This window comes from Lontra canadensis, unplaced genomic scaffold (assembly GCF_010015895.1).
Source record: "Lontra canadensis isolate GAN:19392208 unplaced genomic scaffold, GSC_riverotter_1.0 scaffold45, whole genome shotgun sequence".
Taxonomy (NCBI): Eukaryota; Metazoa; Chordata; class Mammalia; order Carnivora; family Mustelidae; genus Lontra; species Lontra canadensis.
In genome coordinates, this window is record NW_022631039.1 from 14,372,788 (window position 1) to 14,400,573 (window position 27,786).

At 58.0% G+C, this 27,786-nt stretch overlaps 1 protein-coding gene across 8 annotated transcripts; it reads right to left on the minus strand.

Moving 5' to 3' along the window:
- Positions 1–1,064: 1,064 nt before the first annotated feature.
- On the minus strand, positions 1,065–27,267 carry MAFK (MAF bZIP transcription factor K). Of its 8 annotated transcripts, none has more exons than XM_032872817.1 (3): positions 27,249–27,267; positions 2,422–2,501; positions 1,065–1,539 (listed from the first exon to the last, which is right to left on the minus strand). In XM_032872817.1, the coding sequence occupies exons 1-3, from the start codon at positions 27,262–27,264 to the stop codon at positions 1,105–1,107; spliced, it is 531 nt and encodes a 176-aa protein (XP_032728708.1). In that variant the 5' UTR covers positions 27,265–27,267; the 3' UTR covers positions 1,065–1,104. The 8 variants fall into 8 exon arrangements, with proteins under 8 accessions (XP_032728708.1, XP_032728712.1, XP_032728713.1 ...); XM_032872821.1 differs by lacking the exon at positions 27,249–27,267 and adding an exon at positions 16,217–16,235; XM_032872822.1 differs by lacking the exon at positions 27,249–27,267 and adding an exon at positions 16,206–16,223.
- Positions 27,268–27,786: the final 519 nt, after the last annotated feature.

Sequence of the window (27,786 nt, forward strand, 5' to 3'; positions counted from 1 at the left end):
GGCTTGCAGGGGTGGGAAGCCCCAGCAAGGATCAACAAGGTCATGGGGGTCCAGGTGCCAGAAAGAGCAAGTAAAGGTTCCGGGCGAGGGTTAAGCACCATGGTGGCTGTGTCCCCTTGTCCTCTGCACCAAGAGACCACCCAGGTGCCCCAAGGAGGCAGGTCCAGGCCCCGTGCCATGTCACCTCCCCTGTCACCGCGCCCTCCTCACTCTTCAGACCTTGCCCGTCCCCTCCAGCAGAGCCACAACCCAGTCCTGAGGCCCCTGCCCACCTCACCCCATGCCACACAGAACCTCCGCACATCCACTCCAGGCCCTGCCACCCCTCCCTGCACAGGGCTCCACCTCCCTGGCCCGACAGGGTACTCCCTGGGGTCACTCAGACAGAGGGACGGTTCCCAATGCCCCTGCAGCTCCTGGTGCATGGACCCCGGAGGCCCCCCAGTGACCGGCCCCCTGAGCTGCTCCCCCAAGGGCCTGGTGCTGCTGGTGCCGGTGCAATGGCAGGCACATCCCCAAGCACACGTGCACGTGCACACAGCCCCTTAGGCAGCCCCCCTCCCTCCCTCTGCCTTGCGCGGCGCACTTTCCGCTAAGGCTAAAGCAGGCTCGTGGTGCTTTCCGTCCCCATGGCCAATTGGTTCCTCCTGCGGCACCAGAGCTCAGGGCAGGGAGGGGGTTCCTGTGGCAGCTGGAGGACGGCGGCAGCCACTCCTGGGACACGTGGAGGACAGAGCCCCACCGTCTCGGCCAGGAACCTCCAGCAGACCTTCCTTCCATACCTCCCGACGCCCCCTGGCGTGAGACAACTCCCCCCCAACCCCGGGAAAAGGACAGTCTGAAGAGAGCTGGCGGGGCCCAGAGGAAGGCCGAGTGCATACGTGTGCGTGTGTGCGTGTGCGTGCGTGTGGGAAGGCGTGCAGCACACGGTCTCACAAGACCCCATCTTCAGCCAGCAACCTTGTCCCCGCCATGAGTCTATACTGGACTTGGGTGTTAAGGGGTCTGCTCCCCATGGGACCCTCCGATGGGCACCAGGGAGGTGCCCCCACACCCGCCCAGTGCCCCGGCCGCACCCCCCAGACCCCCACCCCCGGTCGGGCACTAGGATGCAGCCGAGAAGGGCACGGAGGTGGAGGAGATGTCGGCAGACTTGACGATGGTGATGACGCTGGTGGTGGCCACCTTGGTGGGGGTGACGGGCCCACGGGCCACGGTGCGGGCGAAGGTCTGCAGGGCCTCGTACTTGGAGCGTAGCGCGTCGAGCTCCAGCTTCATGCTGCTGTTCTCGCGGGCCAGCTTCTCCACCTCCTGCTGCAGCTCCACGCGCTGCCGCTCCAGCTCCTCCTTCTGCGTCACGCGCTTGATGCGGCAGCTGGCGGCGTAGCCCCTGTTCTTGAGTGTGCGCCGCCGCTGCTTCAGGCGCACCACCTCCTCCTTGGTGAGGCCCCGCAGGTGCTGGTTCAGCTCCCGCACCGACATGGACACCAGCTCGTCATCGCTGAGCACCGGGGCGTTCTCGCCCGCCTCCTTCTTGACCTGCAGGGGCCACGGCACAGCGGTCAGCATGGGGGCGCAGCGGGAGCCCGGAGGATGGCTCAAACCGTGCGGGCACGGGAGCCCGGGTCTGGGCCGGGGAGAGCTGGCAGCAGGCCCCCCATGGCGCAAGTGGGCCTGCAGTCTGCCGGCAGGGCACGGGGCGCTGGTTCTTGGATGGGGGCCGCTGGCCACACCCGGCCATTGCCTGGTTCCCACCGGCCACCCGGACTCTGCATGGCTGCGGCCTGCACGTGTGCCCCGCTCTGTACATTTCCCGGGACCGGGGCAGGACGCACACAGGCAGGTGGGGCACGGGAAGGCACAGCAGCCCATCCTTCCACACCCCTCAGACCCAGCGGGACCTCAGAAAGGGCTTGGGTGTGGTTGGAGAGCCCCCTCTCCCGCCAGACCCAGCTCTGCTCCCAGGATGAGACAGCCGACTCAAACTCACGCTGCCAGCCCCAGAGGCCGGGAAGACCCGAGGCGCCGGCACACACTGTGGCTGGCCAGAGCTGGGCCCCGGGAGCCGGGGCGTGTGCTATCTGGGCCCTGGTTCCACGGGACGGAGGCCACACTGCCCACGCCTGGGGGCTGGCGTGATGAACACCTCCTAGCCAACGGGGACCCACCCCTACCACTCGCTCCCAAGGACTGATCCCCTCAGATGTCAGAGCTGCCCACTCCCAAGGCCACGACCCCCAATTCTGTCACCACTTCTCTGTAACACGTCTTCTAGCTGACAGCCCCCTTTCAGGGAACAGGGCTTCCTTCCTCTCACTCAGGGCCATCCTGGGAAAGAGGCACTGCTGGAGCCGGAAGGGACCTTTCCTAGGCCTGAGCCCGGGACAGAAACAGGGCCTGCTTACCCGCACCCCCGCTTACCTTTAACGCCTTGTTTGGTTTGGGATTAGTCGTCATAACCTGGGCACAGTCACCCGAACAGAAGGGCTTGGAAATTGGAACTAGAAAATCACACAAGAACACAGAAACAAGTGAGGTTAGGTGCTGGCCAGGCTGGGGACAGGGCCTACTGCCATCACAAGTGACCTAAAGCGGGGATGTCCCCACCGCAGAGTGGCTCCGAGGTGGCTCATCTCCTCGTTCCATGTCACCCCGAAAGCAAGATAGGAGCCAGCCAGTGCTGAGGGACTCCCTTGCAGGGTGGGCAAGCTGGCCACACCCCCTACTCCAGCATCAGACCGTGGAGCAACCCAGACCCCTCCTGGCCGGACCCACTTTGGCCAGGAGCCCAGCAGCCACACCGCAGTCCCATGCCGCCCCGCCTTCCAGGTCTCTGCCACCAGCGCCTGGGGGCCACTGGGTGAGAGCAGCTATGACTTCCTGTTCTCTCCCTCGGAGCTGAGACGCTGGCACCACGAGGCACAGGATGCCACGTTTAAGGGCCAAAGTGTGCAGCAGCAGAGCCCCCTCCCGAGATGGGCTGCACCCAGCACCTAAAGGGCGTCGCTGGCCCCCAGGACAGCACCCTGCCCAGGCAGAAGCCCCCAATCCCCCTGACCTAGCCTGGCTAGAGAGGAAGGGGCCCTGGGGGGAGCGCACCCCCACCCTGGCCCAGCCCCACCCTTCCCAGCAAACCTACCTCCGCACAGGGCACCGCAGCTGTGACATCACCACCCGCCCTGGGCTGCCCCACAGCCCTGACCTGAGGCCCACCAGGTGGGCGGGGTCCCCCTCCAGCGGCCAAGCCAGGATCCGGGAGGTGGGGAGCCGCCACTGTGCGAGCTCACGAACCGTCTGGCGGGAGTTGTCCCCGGCGCCCGCCAGCCCCCGCCAGAGCCCGCCCTTCTAGTTTTCGCGTCTGCATTGTGTCACACATTCTAATCATTCATGAAAAAGCCAGCCAAAGCATCCCAAGCATGATTCCCCTCTGATAGTTGCCATGGCGACCTTGGGATGTAGCCAACCCCTGATGGTCGTCATGGAAACGGAGAAGCCCACAGCAACAATGGCTTTGGGCAGCCAGCACAGACATCACAGGTTGTGGGACAGTAAACAAACCCGTGCGCCCCCGAGGCTGGGGGGGAGGGTGGGCAGAGGGGACCGGGCCCTAGACTTGCTGGCACACTCTGTCACTGGGTTAGGGACCAGGCAGGATGAACTGAGCGGAAAGAACATCAGAGAAACGCACGGCGGGGGAGGGGGGTGAGCCTCACCAAAGCCTCCATCTCCAGCGTGAGCAGGACTCGGGTGGGCGTCTCCACCTCTCCTTCTTTCGCCCACAGCCCTGGGACCCCGCGTGTGGCACGGCCTAGACACAACTCCCACTGCTCCTGCCTCCAGCACCTTGCCTGCCTGCCATTACCGGAGGGTGTCGGTGCCCAGGCCACTGGACCCCCCATCGCCCAGGCAACACGGCCACTTTCCCTGGAGCTGCCACTGGATGACGGAGAGCAGCGCAGCAGGGTTGGGGCAGGGCCCACCCTTGGGGGGCTCCGAGCTTACCTGTGCCCCCCCAACATGTGCATGAGACAGACACACAGACATGCAGCAGCATGGGGGAACCGCAGCAGGGACCAGGAGCTGCCTCCTGACAGCAGCCTGACCCCCAGCCTCTTTGGTGGGGGGGCCACAACCAGCACTCCTCCCTCCAGGAGCAGGGGTCCTACTGTGCCAGAGAGACCACCTGGAGGGCCGGCAGGAGCCAGGCAGCTGGGAGAGCCCTGAGAAACTTTTCCACGGGCTGGGTGTCATCCCAGCACACGTCAGCGCACAGGGCCTGGAGCCGCCAGCACATAGCTGTGCGGTGAGTCACGGCTGTTTACAGAGCGAGGAGCTCACATTCCCACAGACCGAAGGCCCTCCCACCCCGCACGCACCGCCCAGCCCGCCTGACGAGAACAGGGAGGCCCCAGCACAGGAGGGACCTGCGCTCAGACCCCGCGCAGCAGGGGCATCCCTGCCTCCCCACACCGGCGCGCCCGCTCAGTGGGCACCCAGGGCCATGGGGCTGCATCCGGGGCGGGTACACCTCCTCAGAGAACCTGCCCTCCATGACAGTGCCTGGGGTAATGTCCAGGCAACCAGGACGGTCAGGGGACAGGGCCACGGCACTCCACAGGCTCGGCCCCCTCCCCTCTGCAGAGGCCCCAGGAGGGTCCACTGGCTATGTCTGCAAGGTTGAAGTCACCCGGGCAAAGCCCCATGTCCACCAACTCTGCACCCCATCTGCCTTCTGGGCACAGGACACAGATGACAGCCCCGGCATAGATGGGAGAAGAGCGGCCCTGGGGCCCACCTGGGATCCAAGCGAGGAGGGACACCTCTCTCTGTGGGAGGGTGCCACACTGGGGTCTGACCTCTGGGGACCCCCAGCCGTCCTCAGAGCTCCTATTCAACAAGAGCGACGTGAGGCCTAAGAGCAAATGGGAGTACACATGGAGGTGATCATAGCCTTGAGACAAAGTTGGGGGATAAGCCATAAAGCTCTTCTCTCCACAGGCCTTATTCTCCTCCTCTGAAAATGAGGGGATGGGAACTAGGGGTCCCGGGGTTCTCTCCAGCTTGCAACCTTGGTTGGGCAAAGCAGGTGATGCCAGGATAGACCCTGACTGGAGGCTCCACCCAACCCCCAGGGGCCTGGGGCCTGCACCAGGAACCCCCGGTGAAACCAGAAACCCTGACATGGGTGGGCAAGTCCCGGGCAGGGGCAGACACTGTCCCACGGCCCCCTGCCCACCAGCTGCTGGATGGTGGGCTGCCCCGAGGGGCACTTCGCAGACTCCGCGGCGGCTCAGGGAGTGAGGAGTAGGCCGGGCACTGCCCAGTCTCTCCTGAGCTCAGTACATGGGCAGACACGGCACCATCACGCCCCTCTGCCGAGCCTGGCAAATACAGACAGTGGTGACCTGAGGTCCCTGCTAACACGCAAGGCAAAAAACCCGACTGTTTGCTTTTGAAAACAGGTTCAGAAACATGTTTCAAACGTGTGCGAGTTTGTACAACCACTGATTTTAGAACAACCGCCCTGGAACGGCGCATGTAAAGCCCTGAACCTCATGCAACCTCGTGGCTGCCAGAGCACATGCAAGAGGAACTACCTTCCGGCCTCAGCCAGACCCCAGCTGGGCTGAAAGACCGAGGTCCCGACAGGCTGGGCGAGAGCGCCAGCCACACCACTGCCCCTTTTGCCGCAGCCAGCAGCCGGCGCCCACCTCTCCAGCAGCTGCATGAGAGGACACTGCGGGCACCGAGTCCTGCCACCACTGGCTGACAGAACCTCGGCCACGCATGCACGTGCTCCCCATGGGCTTTCCTGAACTCCAGTAAAGTCGCCTCCCGAGCAGCTCCACGGCCAGACTCAGGCAGGGACACCCCCGCAGGCAAGCGTGAACCTCCACACTCCGCTCCCACAGCTGTGGGGACGCTGCTGGTCAGAAGGGCTGCGTGGTCAGCCCCGAGAGCTCGAAACACCTTCTGGGGCACTGCTCTCCTGACTGAGGGAGGCTGGTTTCAACCCAAGGCCTGGTGTGCAGCTAAACAAAGTCAAGGGAAAGACGGCGCTGAAAAAGAATAAAAAAAGGGACCAGCAGTCTAGATGGGGAGTCAACTCTGGGGACGGCACAGCTGGGAACAAGTCAGGGAGCCCTCCCTTCGGGCCGCGCAAAGAACGGGCCAGGTCACCCAGGTTCAATAGTCCAGAAGGGCTTTCCCAGGGCCAGGTGAGCTAGAGGCCAGGATCCCCGATCCTGCATCCCCGATCCTGCATCCCCTAGCAAACACCGACTGCTGGCCCACTGTCTGACTCAGCTCATCTGGGGCGACTCAGGGCCCAGGCCATCTGCAGTGCGCTCTGGCCCTCACTGGGCTGGACTCAGGTTCGGGACCCTGAGGGGACATCTGGTCCACCCGCAAAGCCAGGCAGCTGATGGGCACAACGGCCCCACCTAGACAGCCCAAGGTCTAGAGGATGTCACAGAAAAGAGGCTTTTGGAGTCTGACAGGGCTCTGACCCTTACCTCGGTTGGACAAGCCCACACCCCGCAAGGTGGGCTCTCAAAAAAACTCTCATTCTTGTTCTATGTGGAATGAAGGTGACTGCCGCTCCCCGTACCTGCCCCCTCCAGCCCTCCCAGCCAACTGTTCTACGCCTGCTCTCCCAGCTCTCCAAGGGGGTCTCCTCGGGGAGAGGGAGAAGGGCAGGAGGAAAACGGGAAGGGACGAAAAGGGTTCTGTCCTGGAGCAGATCTCTGCTCCTCGCAGAAAACAAGCACCTTGACTCACCCTGATGGGTGCAAACCCCAAAGCCAGACGCCACCATGATGTGACCACCTCTGTTCTGGGGGGCTGTGGACCTTCTCAGGGGGAAACCCAAAGCTGGGCGCCCCTCCCAGCTGGCTGCACAGTGGGCCCGTGTCCCACAAGCACAGGGTGACAGAGCCAGCTTGCCCCCCAAGCTGACGCCTCACCCAACTGAAGATAGGTCTCAGGACCAGGAGGGCTCGTACCTCCCACCCCACTCCTCTCCATGTGGGGGTGTACCCCACCAGCCCGGCCCACACCCAGTCCGCAGGCTGGCCCTGGCTGGCCGCCCTCCGCCAAGACATGACTGTCTGCCTGGCTTGGAGGACGTCTGGTCACCTTGCGTTTGCAGTTCGAGGAAGCTGTGTCATCCTGGCTCTGTCCGGAGGTGACTCAGGCGGCTGCTAGGCTGACAGCAGGCTGACTGCTGGACCTCCCTGGCCACACCCCAGCCCCTCACTCCCCCAGGAACCTTCAGGGTGGTCCTCCCATCTCCAGGCTCCACTCTGGGGCTCTGTCCATGCCATGGCTGCCCAGGGGTTCGACCGGCCCCAACCTCCACATCCAGCCAAGGTTACACAGCCCACATGTCTGACAGGCCCCAGAGATGAGCCCTGTCCCCATACCTGCCCGCCTCCTGTGTCTCCAGTGCATGACGACCCATCATGCCACTCATGCAGAGATCATCCCTTACGCCTCACCTCTCCTTCCATGTCAACCTGCTGAGCCTGGCCGGCTAGCCTCAACCCATCTCCCTGCAGAGGCTCTGGCCCTCCAGCGCTACCTGGCTCAGGCCTTGGCTGCTTCTGTCTGGGCCTTAGTCCCTCAAATGAGGGCCCCAGGGCAGGTAGAAGAAACCCCTGCCCAAAGGCCCTCTTGAGCCCCTCACGCCCCTGGCCACCTGTTGCCTCCAGGCCCCCACCTCTGGCTTCCAGAGCCTCCGCGATCAGTGCTGGGCTCCCACCCTCTTCCCCCAACCCTTGCTTCACCAGAAGGCCCCCTCCTGCCCTCCCTGTGGTAGGCAGGTACCCTCTCACAAGGACACATCAGGGCCGAGCCCAGAACTTAGTCCTGGTCTTTCTGTCCCAGGTTTGCCTCCCTTGCTGGATGGAGGGCAGGGGACATTCTTAACTACACCTGCTCCCCTTAACTCTCCTCAAGGGAGAGGCATGCCACCTGAGCACATATGCCAGCACTGCACCGAAGGGAGGGGATTGGGAGCACCCCAGCTCAGGACCTCCTGGCTCCCTTCATCCAGGGCAGCCCACACATGGCGCAGGAAAGCAGGCAGGGAGCTTCCCCACCCTCCGGATATCAGAGTCTGCCGCCACAGACCAGGTGGGGAGGCTCCGGGCTCCGGGCTCGGTGTCCTCTTCTAAAGTGGGGGTACTGTGTGATCCCTACATTTATTTCCACCTGTTCTAAGGATCTATGACTGGAAGAGAACACTTTCAATTTCCTGAAACTGGAAGAAAGAGGAAACATGACAAGTCTGTGACTTACAAAAAGCAAAAGTAAACACGGGAGCCATGCATCTTCCAGCAGCCGGGAGCAGGGAGGCGGGGAGCAGAGGGGAGGGTGAGTCACTGTTTACTGCTTGGAGCAGCCACACAGAGAAGCTCACAGCTGCCGGGTTCCATTTCCCGTGTGGACTGGACCCTAAAGCCAGCAAGTCCCCTCCAGAAACCTTCAGACTCGGGAACAGCCAGGACTCAGGCTGGACTCCTCCGCTGCCAGGAGCCGGTTCATAGACTCTCCAGCTCCCGGAGCCCCCAGAACGGGCACGTGTGGGGCCACGGACATGCGGAGGGAAAACGGTGGGTCAGGAAAGCAAGCTCACTCGGGCAGCTGGGCCCCGGAGACAGGGCTGGGACGCAGCAAGCCCCGGAAACGGCTTCCCTGAGTAGCTCCAATTCAACTCCCATTTTTAGCAACCACCTTGAGTGAGTGGGGCTGAACTTGGATCGCGTCCCTCAAAGTCCAGCTACATTCAAGCACAGAAAGTAAACATGTTCCGAAGAAAAGCCCTGCATGTGTTTTTGAGTCAGGGAACTGTATTTTGGGATCACGAGAGGACCAGCGCTAGGCTCTGAAAGCAGACCTCCCCCTCGAGCAAACATGCCTACTGGGCTGCCCAGGGAGGGATGTTCTCCAAAAGGTGTCAGCTACCCACAAAGCAACCAAGGCTGGAGGTGTGCCTCACCCACCTGCACAGCCCACCTTAAACTTCCCAGACCCCTCCCACCTGCTTAGAGGGACACTTTCAAAAGCCCCACCCCAGAAGGCAGGGTGCTCGGAGATGGCCCAGCTCCCAGGGCACACAGCTGTGCTCAGCCGTGAGGGCTGGAGCAACAAAACCGCGCCAATGCCAATAGCGGGGACAGGGGAGGGGGGCCAGGCCGGGCAGCCAAGCCACACCGGCTCAGGAAGCCACTGATTCTATCTGCCGTGTGGGGCGTGGGTGCACCAGCCGTGGGAGCTTCCTGAGGCCAGGCACCTGGCGAGAAGGCGGCTGAGTGTGGGGACCTTCCCGCACTAACAATTCATTCAGCATGGAGCATTCCTGCCTGGCCCCGGAGAGCAGCGTGAAAGGTAAACAAGAACACAATCATTACTGCAGGACAGGGAGAGCAGGGAGCTTCCAGCAACCCCAGACACCAACTGCCCCACGACTGCGTACCGCTTTGTGAAAAGACTTCACAACACGTGGCCAGTGAGAACACCATGACAGACACAAGGCAAAGCGGTCTGCAGCACCTTAGAGCTAGGTGGAGAGTGAAGCATGCCCAGGACCCCTCCCAGCCTCCCGGGGACGCCTGCGGAAGCCAGCGGGCGGGCACACCGCGTCTCCCCAACTCAGCAGGGTCACAGAAGAACCCGCAGCTGTACTTGAGAGAGATGGAGACCCCCACTCGCAGGTGGGGAAGATGAGACCGCAGGCCGTGGGGTTTAGGGAAAGTGACACGTTTGCCCTGCCCCCCCTCCCCACCCCAAAGCTTCCACACCAAGGCCTCCCTCCGGGGAACCCATGGCAGGTCAGCTGCTCTGAACGCGACATCGGTCCTGAGTCCCCTAGTCCTGGCGCTCCCGCCCTCTCTCCCATCCCCGCCGAGCGCGGGTGGGAAGCCACCGCCTGGCAGGGCAGCACCGGCCGGGTCGGCCCTGCGCGACCACGCGCTCCCCTGCACGTGGCCGTTTATTTTCAACCCCCGCCTTCCCGCCTCGGAGCGCATCTCCCAGGGCTAAAGCCAAAGCAGGCGGTGGGGTGCTCGACAGGGGGCGCCGGGCCCGCCGGCACGCCCCGGGCTCCCCCAGCGCGGCCCCCGGGAGGACACACCGCCTCCCGCTCTAGCTCGGGGTGGCCCGGGGGTCGGGGCGCGCTCCCGGGCCTGAGAAAGAGGAGCCCCGGCCCGCGCGACGCGCTCGCGGCAGGGCACCTGACGGCAGGTGCGCGGGCCAGGGTCTCGGGGTCCCGCCCAACTTCGCCGCGGGTCCAAGGCGGCCGTGACTCAGCCGCGCGCGGGCCCCGGCCCCGAACCTCCCCCGCCCCGCCCCGCCCCCGGCCCCCAACCCGGCCCCCAACCCGGCCCCCAACCCGGCCCGGCCCAGCCCCGCGCGGCCGCTCCTCACCTGGAGTCGCGCGGGGGGCGCGGGCGCGCGGCGGCTCCTCGCGGGCACGCGCTCTCCTCGCGCTCGCGCTCACTCTCGCGCTCCTTTTCGGCCGCCGCTTCCGCCGCGCTCTGGGGCTCCGACTTCGCGAAGAACAACAAGTCCCCCCCGCCGCCCGCCGCCAGCCCGCCCGCCCGGCTCCCCAGCATCTGACACCGCTTCCGGGATCGGCGTCGGCGCGCGTCACGCCGCCCCGCCTACCGCGCGCCGCCGCCGGGCCGGCCCGCCGCCCCGCCCACCGCGCGCCACCGCGCGCCACCGCCCGCCACCGCCCAGCCCTGCTCTCGGCCCCGCCCACCACTGGGTCCCGCCCCTCGTCTGCAGAGCTCCAGCGCCGCTGCCCCGCCAGTGCTAGGCGGGCGGCTGCAACCTGTGCCCGCAGGTGTCCTGATCGCCGCCCCCCCCCTCGTGATGACAGTCGTCCCCACTAAGTGAGCCCACCAGGGAGCACCCGCACTTCCCATCACAGCGCGCCCTAGCCGCATTGCTCTCCTCTGGAGCCCCACTTCCCCGACAGCGCATTCTCTCTTTCACATGTCTCCCTGCTGTCCCCAGGGGTGGTCCCAGCGCGAACCTGCAGCTCTCCAGAGGAGTCCAGCTGGAGTTCACGCCCCAGGGGACAGTGCGCTGACCTGAGAGGAGTGGACGCATTTCAGTGCACACCCCCCTGTTCCAGGGCCACAGGCCCACAAGTGAGGAAAGGGCAGCTGGCATTGCGCCCCCCAGGAACATCCCTATCTGTCCTTTGATTTCCCTCTGTTGATCAAGAAATGGGTAAAGAGGGGTATCTGGGTGGCTCAGTCAGTCAAGCGTCTGCCTTCCACTCAGGTCGTGATACCAGGATCCTGGGACCCAGTCCAGTATCTAGCTCCCTGCTCAGTGGGGAGTCTGCTTCTCCCTCTCCTTCTATCCCTTCCCCTCTGCTTGTGCGCTCTCTCTAATAAGTAAATAAAATCTTGAAAAAAAAGAAGAGGATAAAGAATTATTTCTCTTCTATAGGTACGGTGATAAACAGTTTTGGCCCAGGGCCTCAACAGGAAGGACTCCAAGGCCCCAGGGGCCTGCAGAAGAGTGCCTGGCTAGAGCCCCAGCTCACGGTTGCAAAGGCAAGCCCAGAACAGTGCCCCTGGCTCCAGAAGGGAGTAGCCCGGTTCTGTCCCAGGTAGAGGACAAAGCTGGGGAGAAGTCCCTTCTGTTAAAATCCAAAACAAGCGGAGACTGCCCTGGAAAAGTCCCTGAACAGACAAAATCAGTTTAGTCATTGAAAGCGTCATTGAGCTTATTCTGCAAGTCTAAGATGACCCAGGTCATACCCCTGCTTCTGCAAATCATAAGCAAAACCAAAACTGCTTCTCGAGGTTGTCGGGAGAGAATCACGACCCAGGCCCCTGTCATGGAGGAAACTTCTGGTATGATAACCACTAACCCCATGAACAGAGCACTCACTATGCTCTCACCACGGAAGGTGCTGTGTGAGCCCAGAGTCCCACTCCATGCCTGGTGGGAGCGCTCTTGGTTCCCCTGGCTGTGCCCCGTGTTCTGGTGGGACTGCTCCTGGCTCCCCTAAGTCCTGCCCCTTCTTTCCATGGGAGTGCTCCCAGCTAGCCAAGTGTCTTTTTGGTGTGTGTACCATATACTTAGTAAGTCCTACTTGGGTGATTTGTTGGTTTTCCTTCTGTTACGTGGCAACTTTTGACATTTCATGGTGTCAGAAGTGGGATTAAAAAAAATCCCCCCCCTCCCCACACACACAATGACTCCAAGGCTGCTGTGCAGACAGGTCCTGGCTCCCACAGAGCCCACAGAGCTCAGTGCTTTCTCGCCAACCCTGAGGTTTGCAGGTGAGTCTCTCAGATCTGAGCTCTGCTCTCTGGTGTTCCAAGCTCTCCAACCTCAGTGTGCATACTTGCCCAGATGGCCAAGGGGTTTTGTGAAACATTCTCTATTTTGCATCCTGCGAGGACCCCTCTGGAGCTGTGTTTTGGAGTCCTTTCTTCTTCTAGCAGCTTAAGCATGCCCATTAAAGAATGTATCCCATTGTCTCCGAATGAGTTTTTGGACAGAAAAAAGTAAAAAAGACATGGGTTTTTGTTGTTATTGTTTTGTTTTGGTTTTGGTTCTGGTTTTGGGGGTGGCAGTGGGGGTTGGTAAAGGAACAAGAAAGTAATTTCATCTTAGAGCAAAATGATTATTCTGGAATAAGAAAGGAAAAAGATAGGAAAAACCTAAATGGATATAGAAAGTTGCAAGAGGTTTGTGGAAAAAGATCTTGAAAAAGCAATTTAATGTGTGGTCAAGTGGGCTAAGATTGGAATTGATTTATTTAACCTCAAAAAAATAAAAAAAAAAAGAATTTTAGGGGGTGCCTGGCTGGCTCAGTCAGTAGAGTGAGTGACTCTTAATCTTGGGGTCATAAGTTCAAGCCCCATGTTGGGCACTTAAATTAAAAAAAACAAAACAAAACAGATTTTTAATATCAAAAGTACACTAGTACAAAGTTAGAATTTGGTTTTTCCTTGGTTAAAATCACAAAATTTTCTTTTAGGTTATCTGTCTACCTCTAATCAGAAATTTTAAACAAAGGATTCCTTTACTTTTAATGTAAACAAAGATTCTGTATTTTAGGAATGAAACAAAGATTCTGTATTTTAGGAATATAATTTTCCTGTACTTAACATTGTCTTTACCAAGTCTTTGATTACCTAGAAAAAAAACAGCTGAGTCTTCTCTATTAAAAGAACTAAGGTCATTTTTGCAACTCAGTAACTTTCTGTATTTGCTTTTGAAATTTTTAGTTGTCACTTTGGTACCAATGGATGACTAGGCACTGTTTTCATGGCGAACTGTGATCCTATCTGAGCAAGTGTTTTAACCCTTGGGCTATTTTTTACAAACTTCTCAAAAACCAGATTCTTTTTTTGTTTGTTTATTTTAATCCACGTTCTCTTTTTCGAAAGATTTTATTTATTTACTTGACAGAGAGAGAGAGCACAAGCAGGGGGAGTGGCAGAGGGAAAAGCTGACTCCCACTGAACAGGGAGCCGGATGTGGGACTCGATCTCAGGATCTCGGGATCATGACCCGATTCCAGATGCTTAATGGACTGAGCCACCAGGCATCCCACAAAAACCAAATTCTAAATAAAGTTCTTTTGACCTCAAACTAACTTTGGGATTTTAAAAAGGGCCCCTGGACTATCTTTGTTCTCTCTCCTTATAACAGAAAAATGCTGAACTAATTAGGCTTATTTGATATGTTATATTACATGAGAAACGTTGTCAAATAAGATGTGAAGATAAACTTTCTTTAGCTTACATTTGTACAAATACATGTTAAGAATATATGCATTCCAGAAATTCTGAGATTCTTAAAAACCTGACATGTCCTGCTATAATTTATCCATCATGATTCTAGTTACTGTTTTAAAATGTATCACAGAAATAACCAACCTTTCTTGTCAATGGCATTATAACAAATTCTCACAGATCTTTAACCATGGCCATTTTAAGTCTTTTTGCCATTTATAGACACTCATCATTTTGCTCTGATGCTTTTGCAAAAATGTTCCCGCAAAAAATGCTTCTTTTTCAAAGACATTCCCAGGAAAGATTCTGACAAGCATTCTAGAATGCAGCTCTTCTGATAACCTCAAGACCATAGCACTGAACTGAGCGAGAATTTCTAAAACTTTAATGGAAAACGGATTGATTCATAAAGCCACTACCCTGAGATGAAGCAAAGCAAAAATTGATTACAGAACATGGGATGAAGGGATGGAGAGGACTGTAATTTGGATGACCTGGATTACAGCACTGCTGGTTCTTTGGTGTCTTGTTTTCTGGGTGTAAAGGACCCCTTTTCTCCTGTCTTAAGCTGTCTTAAGCTATCTGTGATGTACAGCAATTTGGTAAAGTTGTTCTTTACAGCAGAAATTGAAACCTGTTTCTTTTTTCCACCTATCTGATCCTCCAGAATTCAGAAACTCTTACTTTTTAAAAAGATTTTATTTCTTTATTTGACAGAGAGAGAGATCACAAGTAGGGAGAGAGGCAGGTAGGGGGGTGGGAAAGCAGGCTCCCCGCTGAGTAGAGAGCCCAATGCGGGGCCGATCCCAGAACCCTGGGATCATGACCTGAGCCAAAGGCAGAGGCTTTAACCCACTGAGCCACCCAGGCACCCCCAGAATTCAGAAACTCTTATTAAATATTCTTATTTTTCATGACAATATGCGGGTTAGCATTGGCTGGATAACAATCTGATCTCCCGATAACAGGACATAACTGGCTTAGCTTTCTGGCCTGGAGAGGTTCTTGAAAGTCCAATCTGAGTTTCCTTGTGAAAAGTTCCAGCAAAGCAGAGTTAAAAGCACCTATATGATCGATCACTCTTCTTGTGCACTTGTATAAATAATTGGACTGAGCCTATTGAAGCTGGTCTTAATTTGTGAACAAATTAGCCTTACTATGGTTATCTTTGATAGAAATGGGAGATGATTACAGAGAGAAAAATTGTGTTTCAATAATAACAGTCCTTGGGGATATCAGATTCTAGTGCTGTTTCTTGTCTTGGAGGTTTTGTTTTACAGCTATAGATGGGACTAGATCCTGAATTCCAGTTTCCTCCAGAATTTGGCTAGAATGCTCCAAGTTATCATCTCCAGTTCTTCCACTCTCTTGACTCAGAATCACTATGAAACTAAAACTGTCCCAGAGCTGTGCGACCAAAAGCTTGACTCCTTGATGTCAACCTCGGAGAAATCACCACAACAGCTGGTGTGTGGACAGTCTCTGTGTCTGCTGCCATGTGGCTGCTTAGAAAAATTACTGGAGACGTTTGCACTGCAAACCAGGAAGGTGGGTTAGATCACCATGGCCTGCAGTCGCCCCACCTGAAGACGCTCCAAACCCAATATCTAGAAACTCAGCCAGCTGCTCTCCAAACTCAGAAACTAATTTGTAATTTGCCTGAAGTACTAACCTTTGTTTTTCCTGTGTTTCTGTGGGCGCGTCCATCATTAAATTACCTGATTGCTTACATCGTTTGGGGACCTGATTTGGTGGAAGCCCACCTACATCAGGGGCTCCTGACGGACGGTGTCCTCAAGTTCTCCCCAACCTGCGTGACAGTGAGGCTGCGGGATTGCTAAGGCTCACGTGCGCCTTTGTAAATAACCTCAGACAATTGTAACCCATTTAATGTATTTGATTGGTGAGCTGTTGGCTCCCGGGAACCTCTGTTCCCGGGGAATCTTCGATCCTGGCTATTGTCCTCCTTACTGTGGTCAGACTGACCTCTCCAATAGGTCACACACTCTCCAGGGTTTCAATGCTGGTGGGCAGCCACCCATGTGCCAAACAGTGTCCGCGAGGACCAGACACCTGGATGAAGTCAGCAAGAACCACAGAAGCAATGAAGATGGGGATGACACGACCCTCCGGCCTGAAGACTCAAGCAGCCAAGGCAAGAGAACCCCACTGACACGATCACCAACAGGGGAGAATTGCTAAAACCCAAAACAAGAGACCAACCTTGAAAAGTCCCAGTTTAGTCATAGAAGGTTCCATGGAGCTTATTTTGCAAGGCTCAGCTGACCCAGGTCATCCCCTGCTCATGCCTCTGAAATCATAAGCAAAACCGAAACTGCCTCCTGAAGTTGTCGGGAGAGGATGGCGCCCCAGGTCCCTGTCATTTGGGAAACTTCTGATATGATAACCAATCACTGCGAACAAAACACTCACTGGGCTCTCACCATGCAAGGAGCTGAGTGACCCCAGAGCCCCGCCCCGTGCTCTGGCGGGAGTGCTCCCGGCTTGCCGAGTGTCCTTTTGGTGTGTGCACAATAAACTTAGTAAGTCCTCCTTGGGTGATTGGTTGTTTTTCCTTCTGTTATGTAGGAACTTTTGACACAGCCCAAGGGCACGTGCTCCTAATCTCACTTTCCCCAGCTCTAAAATGGGCTCGGTGAAACACAACGAGGATGGATTCATCAGTAAGTGACGCTGGAACAATGTGATGACCCTTCACACAGCACCCCAGCCCTATACACCACAGCTGGATCGAAGACGTATGTTTTTAACAAGAAACCAGACATGATGAGAATGTTCTGGAAACGGGTGGTGGATGCTTGCACAGCCATAGGGGCGTACGAGTGCCCCTCAACCATGCACTCATGAGTGGTTAAGACAGTAAATTTTAGGTTATGTATATTTTACCACAATAAAAAAAAATGAATTTTAGAAAGCCATTAAAAATAATTGCAGAGAACATGAGTGTCTCCCTTTAAAACTCCAAGGCGGGAAAAATGTTTTTAAATCCTGGTTCAAAACCCAGACACATGAGAAAGACTTAAGGCAAAAATTAGTCTAAGCAAAGTCATAGGACAAAGTACACACTAGGAAAAAATATTTGCAACCCATGTCGCACAGGTCTATCTCCCCAATCTACAAAAGGCCCCTGGGAAGGAAGGAAGACCAAATGGAAAGGAGCACAGGTTGGGCACAGATCACTCATAGAAAAAAAAAAAAAAAAAGCCCTAAAAGACGAACATAGAGAAAGGTGTGCATGATCAGAAATGCATATTAAAGCAGAAGTGAAATCCCGCTTCTTGTCCATCAGAGCCCAAGAATAGGGGAGTGTGCTCCCACGGCAAGGCTGCTGGTGGGGGTGCAGGAGGGCAATCCGGAGGCACCTTCTGTCCTTTACTTGACCTCAGACCCAGCCTCCCCGCTTTGAGGGCCCCGTGCCACAGGTGCACCTGTTCGTGAGTGAACCTGGGGTGTCCGCGGCTCACGGTGGTGGCACTGGGCGTCATAGCTAAAGGCGGGACCATCAAGTCATCACTGCTCAAGGGCCAGCTAAGTGAGCACTGGGCCCAGGGCACCTGGGCACCAGGCAGGAAAGAAAGTTCCACGAAGATCCATGCGCAGGGGCGTAGGGCACAGGTGTGCGGGACGTGGGGCATGTTGTGAATGACTGGCAAGGTGCCCAACAGTGTGTACACTGTCCCGCCTTCAGCATGAGGAAGGAGGGAGATAAAACGGGTGTCTGTACATCTGTCCCTGCCAAAGGGAGACTGCAGGAAGGACAAGCTCATAGCGAGCGTCTGCTTATACCAGATAAAGTGTCCCTCTTCACCCTGGGTGTGGGTGGGGGAGACTCGAGGGTGCTGGGCCCTGGGGAGCAGCAGGACTGCCCCTTGGCCAGCTGGGCATGCTGCCCTGCCCTCCTTCCAGAGAGCTGATGTAGGGAGTGCCACAGGGCAGACTCAGGTGGCCCTGGGCAAGGTCCAGGGCGAGGGAGGGATGCCGATCACTCTGGAGGAAAAAGGAGAGGAAGCGCCTATGCTAGCTCTAGCCTGTGGGGGTGACTGCTCCCCCTGAAGGGGCCCCCCGTGGTCCCAGCCCTGACCCCAGGAAGGTGAGGGGTTAAAACTTGGATAGGCTGGCCTTGGGGACAACCTGCTGCACGACACCCCCCCCCACATCGGGGCGGGCTGGTACAGCCCTCTAGGAAGTCAGTGGGGCGGGGTGTTTGCACCCCACACCCTGTAAGAGGGCAGCCTTTGTAGACGGATGTTTGCTGACCTGGAACAGATGACTCATGCTTCTGTGCAGGGCCAGCAGTGCTCAGCGATGCCCTTCCCTCACCCCTTGCTGTCCAGGACTGCCCTCGAGGACGAGGGAGAAGCCCCCCTCCCCACGCCCCAGGTGGCATGCACTTGCCTTCACCTCTGCCTCTGATGCATAGGCCCCGCCTCAGCCTAGCTGGGGAGTTCCTCGGAGCCTCAGCGCCCCTTCCCCAGAGGGGTGCCTGTCCAGCCCAGTTCCCTGCAGCCGGGCTCCAGCAGGCTGAGTTCTCTGCCACAAAGTGGCCGATGGCTATGGTGGGAGCTTGGGGGGTGGCTAAGAGCCTTTGTCTGCTTGTCCCCCCTCCCTTCTGGAGGCAAAGGAGGTGGTCGGCTCGGCTTGGGGAGGGGCCGGTCTTGAAACCACCTTTTTTCCACTAGCAGAGGGGAAAGGGATCTCTCCGTCTTTCAGATCCTGGGGGGAGCAGAAGCAGAAGTGGGCTTCTAGGTGCTCCCCTGGCATTGGCCAGCTGTGTGGCCTTGGGCCAGTCGCCCGGTCGCTGAGCCTGTCTGTACATCCTGACTCAGGGAGTAGGACTGACTGAGGATCAGACGTGGGAAGGTCTTTGTAAAATGCAGAGTTCTCAAATGAAAAGACTTCTGTCGTTGTGATGATATTAAGTTGTTATGAAGCAATATAGTTGATTTCCATTCATCCTTTGAGAGCAATTGGGTCAAGATTCCTGAAGAAGATACTTGTCCCCCACCCCTCCCATACCCTCGGGGGGGCAGCAGCCACCTCCTGTTTGCAAACCAGTGAGGCTCCTGCTGCCTCTGGTCATGATCTCCAGCCCACCAGCATGCCCAGTGGACAGGGCGCATCTGGCCGCCCTCCTTGGGCAATTCATGTCCGTGGCCACCGCCGTAACTCGGGGCCCTGCCCTGTTCAGTACTCAAGAGCCACAGGAGAGCTTGGCCTGCTCCATGGGGGCAGGGGGCACCTTGCCTGGCACCTCTGGGGCAGAGGGACTGGTGCCACATTCGCTCCCTCCACCCCGGGACCCACGCCGTTTACCCTGCAAACACACACCCTGTTCCCGCCTGTGGAACGTGGAGATGCTTTGGGCAGTGGTTCTCACCCACAGGGGGACTCGGCCCCCACGGGACCTTTGGCCAGGTCTGGAGACATTCTTCCATCCTCGGTAGTGGCAGCGGGGGGCCGGGCGTTACTATTGGCATCTAGCGGGTAGAGGCCGAGAATGCCACCACGCACAGGACGACCCCTCACGCAGAGACTGATCCGGCACCAAATACGGATATTGGACTGGAAAGCCACCGTCCGACAGCCATCTTCCCCTCACCCCCAAGGGCCACAGTGGACAGCTGCGAGTCTTAGTCCCTCTTTTGGGCCAGACGCGGGCTTAGGTACCTGGCATGCTTTTGTTTGACTCTGCTGATGAGCCTGGCCAGGAGGCTTGGTCATCTCCAGGTTGGGGAGCATCAGAGAGCCAGACCCTGGGCCCAGATGCAGCCATGCAGGTGGAATCTGGATTGAATGGGAGGCTCCTGGGTGAGCGTTTCTCTTGGCCTGACTCATCATCTTGCCAAGTAGGATCACCCACGTGTCCCTCGGCCAGCCAGCGTGACCCCTGACCGGATGCCTGTGGTCGTGGCAGGCCAGGAGCCACGTTCCATGACTGTAGCGCACCCCAACTCCCAGGGCAGCTGTGGCAGCGTCTTCCTGCCGGGTGCGGACCACGCATCTTCTTCCGGAAGCTGGCCGTGGCCTCCCAGTAGTCTTGACCTATGACAGGCAGTAAGCGTGAGGTCCAGAGTTCTGTCTGCCCAAACACCAACCAGTTCTCCAGCTCTCCAGCACCTGCTGGGTGTCCCACAGTTCACTGCAGTCCTCCATGACCACCCAGGGTTGCATAGAGCAGGGGTCCCACCAGCCACCCCCATGACCTCAGGCACCCGTCACAGGCCCTGGGCCCCCAGGTCACCCCCCTTCTGTCTGCCTACAACAAAATCAGGCTCAGTCTCAAGTCGTAAACAAACCTAGAGGTATGGTGTTACCATAAAGGAACCTGTGCGGCAACAGCCGGAGAAGGAGATGCGGGGGAAAGAAAGGGGGAGAGGGATACTCCGCTTCCCACCCTCCCCAGGCTGCGACCCTTTGAGTTTGCTTCGAAGATCAGTTAGGGGAGCAGAAACAGAATAGCTGGCTGGCCGCCTCCGCCCCTCCCCTCCCTGGAGGTCCAGGCCTCTAATCAACGCCACCTAGACCATCCACCATCCCCATCCTGAGGCTGTCCGGGGGCCCCACCTGCAGTCACCTCCTTAGCACAAACTCAGGTAAGATCAAGGGGGCTCTTCAGGAATAACAAAAGAGGCTCCCACCATTCAGGAAATTTCAAGGGCTGTAGGAGCTTGGTGCCAGGACCCTGGACCAAACATATCCTCCTTGTTTCCACATGTTTCACGGCCACGCAGCTTCTGCTTGGCCTCCTGCTCGGGGAGCTCCGCACTACATTGGGAGGAACATGACCAGCCTCAGGCACAAGCCCAGCCGGGCCCAGTGGACCCCGGCCGTGACCAGTCACCGCAGAGGCCCCCTGTGCAAACGTGGGTTGTAAACAACCAACAGCACAAGCAATGCCGACCTGCAGGAGACGTCAAGACCCCTGAAAATCGGACACGCCTTGTCCTCCGCGGAGCCTGAGAACGTCACGTGGACTGACGGTAATCGCTGCCCCACAAGTCAGGACGCGGGACGTGGTGTGGGCATGCAGTGGTGCTTCTCCATAAATAAGATAACCCCTGGCAACTGCGATTAAGACATGAAATTTCTGGGACATGCATTGCATGGATGTATCTCCTTGTAAGAAAAGTCGAGGAGGGCCTTTTTCTCATTTCGAGTATACCACATGCTCTTGGCAGAAAATCTGCACGAGGACGGACAAGGAAACCAAACCATGTGTGGCCCCCCCCCCCCGACAGCATGGGGACACTTGGATGGTGCACAGGGACAGTGAGATGAAGGCATGGAGTCAGGTCTGTGCTGCACAGGGCAGGAGGAGGCCATCATCGCCCCGGTGCCTCCCCTCCCACCCCCCACCCAGCTGCAGGATGGAGAGAGAACGGGGGCACAGGCCCAGGGGAAGGGACCCAGGTTCTCCATCTGCCATCCCCCAGGGGACAAGACTCTCCCCACCCAGGCCACCTCTCAGTCCTGCCTGACATGGGCTGCAACCTCCAGCCTAGCCAGCCCCATGCCCATGACCTCTGCCCTCTGCCTCCCACCACAGCTGACTGGTCACAGGGTGTCCTCAGGGGCGCGGGTTCCCACCAGCCACCAAAGAAAGCCTCAGCCATTCCAGGGGAAATTTTGGAAGGTGGGCGTGATGCCGGCTGGGAGCGTGTAGCCGGGCTGTGGGATCCCCTACTCAGTCTGCAGACACGCGGTCATTGGTTCTTAAACTGTGTTCCCCGGAACCCCAGGGTCCCATGGGGGCAAGCCATGCTGAGGGGCCCTGAGGTCCCCTCATGGTCTTTCAAAGGTGGGGAGCTCACAGCTGGCTCCCAACAAAAGCGTGGGCCTCCTCCTGGCGTTTGCAGGCTGCTGAGCCCCTGGATGTCGGTGTGCGGCACCGAGAGCTTCAGCCTGATGCTAACTGAAGGGAAAGGAAAGGTAAGGCTCGGGGAGAGGGATGCAGGGCCCTCAGATGGGACCACACGGATCCCCCTCACCATTGGTTCTTTGCTCTGCACACCTGCGATCCCAGAGAAAGTGCTCTCTGCCAGCTCCCCGTCCCCCGCAGCATGACTGGGAGAAAGGTGCCTGCACCCCTCCTGCTTTCTCATCTCCAGCCCCCAAGCATTTGGGGGGAGGGAGCAGCAGGTGAGAAACAAGACTCAGGGCCTGGCGGGTTCAGACACCTTGGATCCCCTGCCTGCTAAGCAGTCTTCCTGCTGCTGCTTGCTCCCTTCCCGTGACGGGAGACTCATTTCCTCGTGAGCCAGCCCGTTCTATTTTCAGACAATTGTTGGAAAGCACTTCCCCGCCTCCAGCCAGAGGCTGCCTCCCCAGAGTTTCCGCTCGCTGGCCAGTGTCTGCCCAGCACAGTCTCGGATATCTCGCCGCCCAGCCTTCCCCGGGCACCAGGAGAGAGCTGTCCTGACGGCCTCCTCGGGCGCCGCCAGCGGGCTCCACCACAGGGGCGTCTCACTGGTGGATTCCGGTCTTGAGCGCTCCGTGTCACAATGTTCGCTGGTGGAGAAGTGACCCAAACGTCCGCCTGAGTGTAGATGAGTCTCCGAGTCGTCCCGACCCCCCCAGGACATGGGCGTCTGAGCCCTAATAACTGCCGCTGCAGGGCTTTAAAACGTAGTCACTGGGGCTTCCAGCATGGGTGAAACGCTTTCTAAATATAGCAGACAAGGTAGTTGGGAACCGACCAGCCCCCCCAGGGCACCCTGCGCCTCATCTCACTGTCCCCCCAATGTAAGCGCTGGGAAGGGCCCCGCCTGGTCCGGGTCTGGGGACACCTGACCCAGGCGGGGAGACCTGGACCCCAGGGAGACACAGACCAAGTCCAAGCCCAGCCCTGGGGCCCAGGCCAGGCAGGGGGAGCAGCTGCTTCCTGGCCTAGAGGTCGTTAGACCGCAGGCAACTGCAGACCTGTGCCTCCCCAACTCCTCCCACTCCCCGGAGGAGCGCCTAGGCTAGCCCCTGTTCACCTCTGCCCCCTAGCCTGCTGGCCACTAGGCCCCGGCATTTCAGGTTCCGGGAGGGGCTGCCCCGTCTGGTCCCCGCTGCAAGAACCTCCCTCCTTCCCTCTCGGGGCCACGTGAGCACGCCACACAGCCGCTAGGTCAGGGCCAGTGGCGGATAAGATTCTCATGGTGACCCAAGGCCCCAGCAAAGGGGACTGGGCATATGGGCCTCAGAGATCTGTGTTTGCCCACCTGACGCACCCCTGCAGCTGAGCCCAGCTCTGAACAGTGATGGCTTTCCTGCTTGGAAGCTTGCTCTGTGTGGGGCTGTTTCTTAGTCCTGCCCATGTGTCTCACGTGTGGTGTGTGGCCTCGATGCAACAGGAGGTGGCGGCCAGGGCCACTGGGGACTCGAGTCAGGCCACCTGGTGGGTGAGAAGCAGCCTCTCAGCAGTGACCAGAGGGGGTCAAGGTGCCAGCCAGGTCCGGGGGTGGGGGCGTGGTTGTGGGTGCGAGGGAAGGCCACACTGAGCAAAGACCAGTGAAGGGGAAGGGTGTCCATGGGCATGCCGGGGGCTCCTGACATGGAAACAGAAAGCAGAGCCCCCAGCACCCCCAGGTCCCAGTATGGAGCAGTGGCCCCCAAACCCAGAACGGGCCTTACTGGGAAGCAGAGTCCTTGCACATGTAAGTCAGGTAAGGGTCTGAGATCACCCTGGCCCGGAGTGGGCCCTCCATTCACTAGGAGGAGCAGGCGGCAGGGACACAGAAGCCATCTCCGCGGAAGAGGTGGGAAGAGGCAGCAGGGGCTGGGCGAGGAGCAGGCCCCGGGGTGGGGGGGCAAGCAGTGCCACCCAACCCCCAGGAGCTGGGAGGGACCAGGAAGGACCCTCCCTGGAGGCCTGGAGGGAGCGCAGCCTGTTGCCACCTTGATCTCGGGGTTGGGCCTCCAGCACTGGGGGAGAATGAACTTCCATTGTTCAGCTCTCCCCAGCAGCCCCTGGAGGGCACTCAGCACATCTCCAGGAGCCTAGGGGCACCTGTGTTGGTGTCCGTGGGGAGCCCGTGGAATGCAGACACCTGGGAGGCTGACAGCCCTCACCTCTGGGGTGGGGCTGCCTTCATGTCTGGTCCTGGGACCCAGGCAGACCAGGTGGCCCCCTGGTCTCCGCGGGCCGGGGTCTGAAACAGCCCACCAGCCTGCATACACCTCTTTGCTTCCTGTCAGAAACTTCCTTTTCTCTGGGAAATCCACCTGATTGCAAAAATGGAGCCACACGTCCCTGTGAGCTCCACGACTTGTTCTTTCCCACTTGCAACAGAGGTGGTTGCAGCACACAGACAGCGTCATAAGCAGCTCCCTTTCCCCGCTGTCTGGTCGTTTTGGCACTGGAGGGTGGGTGGGCGTGGGCCTCTCACAGAAGCTTTGGAGGTGCAGGGCGTCTGGACACCCCGCAGCTGTACTGAGTGGTCGGCATGGCTCGACACCGGGGCCCATGGTGGTCAAGCTGGAGCCTGCATTTCTGCACATTTGGGCTCAAACCTGGGATCAGAGGTCAGACACAACTCGCTCTCTGATGGCTCTTGCCAGACGTCCCATCTTGCCCACACACGGTTGTCAGCAGGCGGAACCTCGGTTGGGGTCTGGCCCTGGTTTGGCCCTTCTCGCCGTCCCCCGACCTTGCAGCTGCCAGCAGCCCAGATCCACCCAACCACAGGGAGGCTTGAAGATGGGGAACCTGGAAGGGACAGGTGGGGAGGCTGACAGCAGCCCCTCCTGGGTCCAGCACACTTGCCTCAGCTGCCACCTGGCCTGTGCTCCCGCACCATCACTCAGGCAACCAAGGATGCCCCACTCCCTCCCTCCTCTGATCCATCTGCCCCTCACTCTTCGTCCTCCAGCCCAGCCGTCTGTACCAAACAACCTCCACACATAGTGGCTTCACAGAGTGAGGAGAGGGGAAAATAGGGAAGATGAGTTTCATAACGATGAGTTGTGTTGGAAGGCTACAAGCCACAAGTGAGCTAGGCAGGGCCCCACTGTCCAAAATCTGGGGCATTTGTGCCTCAAATAAATAATGATGGTGAAGGGTTACGCTAATCTGCTGGGTAAGGAATCCCCGAATCCATCCTGATGGGAAGGTAATGGGCCGTGGGGAGGAGAAAAGCTCCTCCAGACATGGGAATGCTGGCCCACAAACCCAGGATGGAAAGGGAACCCAAAAAGCATCACTTGCCAATGGTGATCAGTGTTCCCCAGGACGGAGTCATGCGAGGGTCCCAGAGGAAGCTAAATCTGAGTGGCTTAAAGTTGGGGGGGGGCAGTGAAAGAAAGGAGAAATCCAGCAGACACCCCTTCCCTGCCCCGAACCAAGTAATCAAGTTAACTTTGCCAGGAATGAGATAAACTACAGTTAAGTTAAAGTCGTGTGCCTGTTGATTAGATGGGCAAGAAGTTAGCATCTGTGCACTATTGCCGCCAGAAGCGCAGAACCGGAGCCTAATCGTGAGCCCGTGTGCGAACTTGGACGGGAATTCGACAAAAGAGCAAGCCAGACACTTCAAAAACGTCAGTGTCCTGAATGACCAAGGACGGCTGGGAGACTGTTCTAGAAGAAAGGCTGGGGGGCTGCAGGGGATGGGGCCAGGGAATGCAGTGCAGGATCTCGGATCATCTCTGCCACAAAGATATTGCTAGGACAATGGACAGTGTCTCCCAAGGCCTTAGGTGGACAAGAGTGTCACTCTGATGTTGTTTCTTTGATGCTGGTAACAGCGATGTCCTCACATAAGAGTTCCTTGTTTTCAGGAAAGACATGCTCAATGTCTGGGGGTTAAGGGAATCTTCTCCTTATTCTTTTTTTTAATTTGACAGAGAGAAGTCACAAGTAGGCAGAGAAGCAGGCAGAGAGAGAGGAAGAAGCAGGCTCCCCACTGAGCAGAGAGCCCGATGCGGGGCTTGATCCCAGGACCCTGAGATCATGACTTGACCTGAAGGCAGAGGCTTTAACCCATTGAGCCACCCAGGCGCCCCATCTTCTCTTTATTCTTAAATGGTTCAGGAAAAATTATGGGGAAATAGAAGAGAATAAAATGAAGACAGCACACGGTTAACATGGAGGGATTTGGGATAAGACTATTCAGTAATGCTGGGCTCCGTTCTTACAGACTCTTTGTGTCTGAAATCACGTTCACCGTTTTTTTAAAACCTTAGTGATTTAAGGGGCATCTGGAGGGCTCAGTCCATTCAGCATCTGACTCTTAGTTTCAGCCCAGATCGAGATCTCAGGGTCCTGGGATTGAGTCCCATTCTGCTGGGCATGAAGTCTGCCTCCTTCTGCCCCTCCCACCGATGCCTCCCTCATATAAATAAATACATCTTTAAAAAAAAACACCTTAGTGAGTTAAAGTAACAATGGTCACCACCTTGCTCATGGGTCTGTGCTCTGGACCTCTGCCACCCGCTCCCTAGTGTCACATGTCACAGACTCTGAGATGTGGCTGGGTTCCAGGAGCCGCCATCCCAGGAACAGAGCACGGCGGCGGGCACGGTGTCCCAGCTGCTGAGTTCTGGGTGCCAAGCACTCAGGGGTGCCAGCTCCAGAGGGATGCAGGGGGACCCCACCTCTGGCCATCAGGGGGCTCACACAGCTTTGTGTCAAAACCACTATATGCTATCCAAGCAGTGACCAGGTGACACCAAGGAACCAGGAATCCACAGGATCGCAGGAATCATCTCACAAACAGCACATATGTCAAACGTCACGTTCTCTACCTTATACGCTTATAATTGTTGTCAATTATACATCCATGAAGTTCGGAAAAACCCATTTTTTTTTCTCGCTACAGGAAAAAATCCCCACTACTTATCATCGCACCTGCTCCTTTCTCAGTAACTTCGGGGACACAGACTGTAATGTTTTCCATCCCGAAGCACATGATTCAGCAGCTGGTAGTGCATTCACGCGTCCTGCCTCCAGCGCCAGCATCAAATCCCAGATGAGTTTATCGCCCCCAAAGAAACCCGGGGCCTGTGGAGCAGTGCCCCTCCCCCACTCACAGCGCGCGCGCGCGCGCACACACACACACACACACACACACACCACCCAAGGCTGCTTTCCGCCTCTGTGGGCTTGTTCCAGACATCTCGTATCCCTGGAGGTGGACAACACAGGGTCTTTCGCGTCTGGCTTCTCCCAGCATATTTTTGGGGTTCATCGTGTCGTGGCGTAGATCTGTGCTTCCTTCTTTCTCACGGCTGAATAATACTCCACGGTGCAGACAGACCACATTTCTGTGTCCCTTCACCCGTTGACGGACGTTGGCCCCACCTCTTGGCATCTGTGCGTGGTGCTGCCATGAACACCGTGAGCGGGTGTGCATCTGAGCGCCATCTCTCGGTTCTCTGGGGTCTGCGCTCAGGAGTGTACCTGTGGGGTTCTGTGGCAGCTCCGTTCACACATGACCAACAGCCCATGTTCCACCAGCACCGCGTCCTTACCCGCACTTGTTAGCATCTGTCCTCGCCGGGGTGATGGGGTGCAGCGGTCATCCTCCCACCCTGAGCTCCTATGCAGTGCCCATCCTGTCCTCCGAGCTCATGCACGTGGGTCCTCGCGTTCCCGCAGGGGCGGGGGCTGTGGGTGGGGGAGACAAGGAAGGCAGTCGGTGGGGGGGGGGCGCTGCCGGCAGGTGTGGCTGGAACCTCAGGAGGCCTCTGGTTGCCTCTGCCCTGTGAGTGCCACACACGCCTGCTGGAACTAGCGCCCTCGTCTCCCTCTCCCAAGGCCACAAAAGCAGGAGGAAGGCTTTGGTTCCAGCTGCTACAGCATGGTACCACAAGGGGCCCAAAGCACAGACACTTCCTTCTCCAGGTTCTGGAGGCTGGGAGTCAGAGATCCAGCTGCCCACAGCCTTGGCGTCTGGTGAGAGCAGGCTTTCCAGCCTGCAGACAGCACCTAGCCACAGGTGCTTCTGTGTGTGTGGGGGGGGGGGTACTATTGGGGCAAGCAGTGGGAGAGGACTCACCCGTCTCTTCT

Bases quoted from the DNA above. Each gene is read 5' to 3' on its own strand.
- MAFK (XM_032872816.1), bottom strand. From the start codon at position 8,329: ATGGCTCCCGTGTTTACTTTTGCTTTTT. The intron at 2,502-8,301 runs GTAAGTCACAGA...GTGATTTTCTAG, and splicing joins CGTGTTTACTTTTGCTTTTT to TTCCAATTTCCAAGCCCTTC. The intron at 1,540-2,421 runs GTAAGCGGGGGT...TGGCCCCTGCAG, and splicing joins AACCAAACAAGGCGTTAAAG to GTCAAGAAGGAGGCGGGCGA.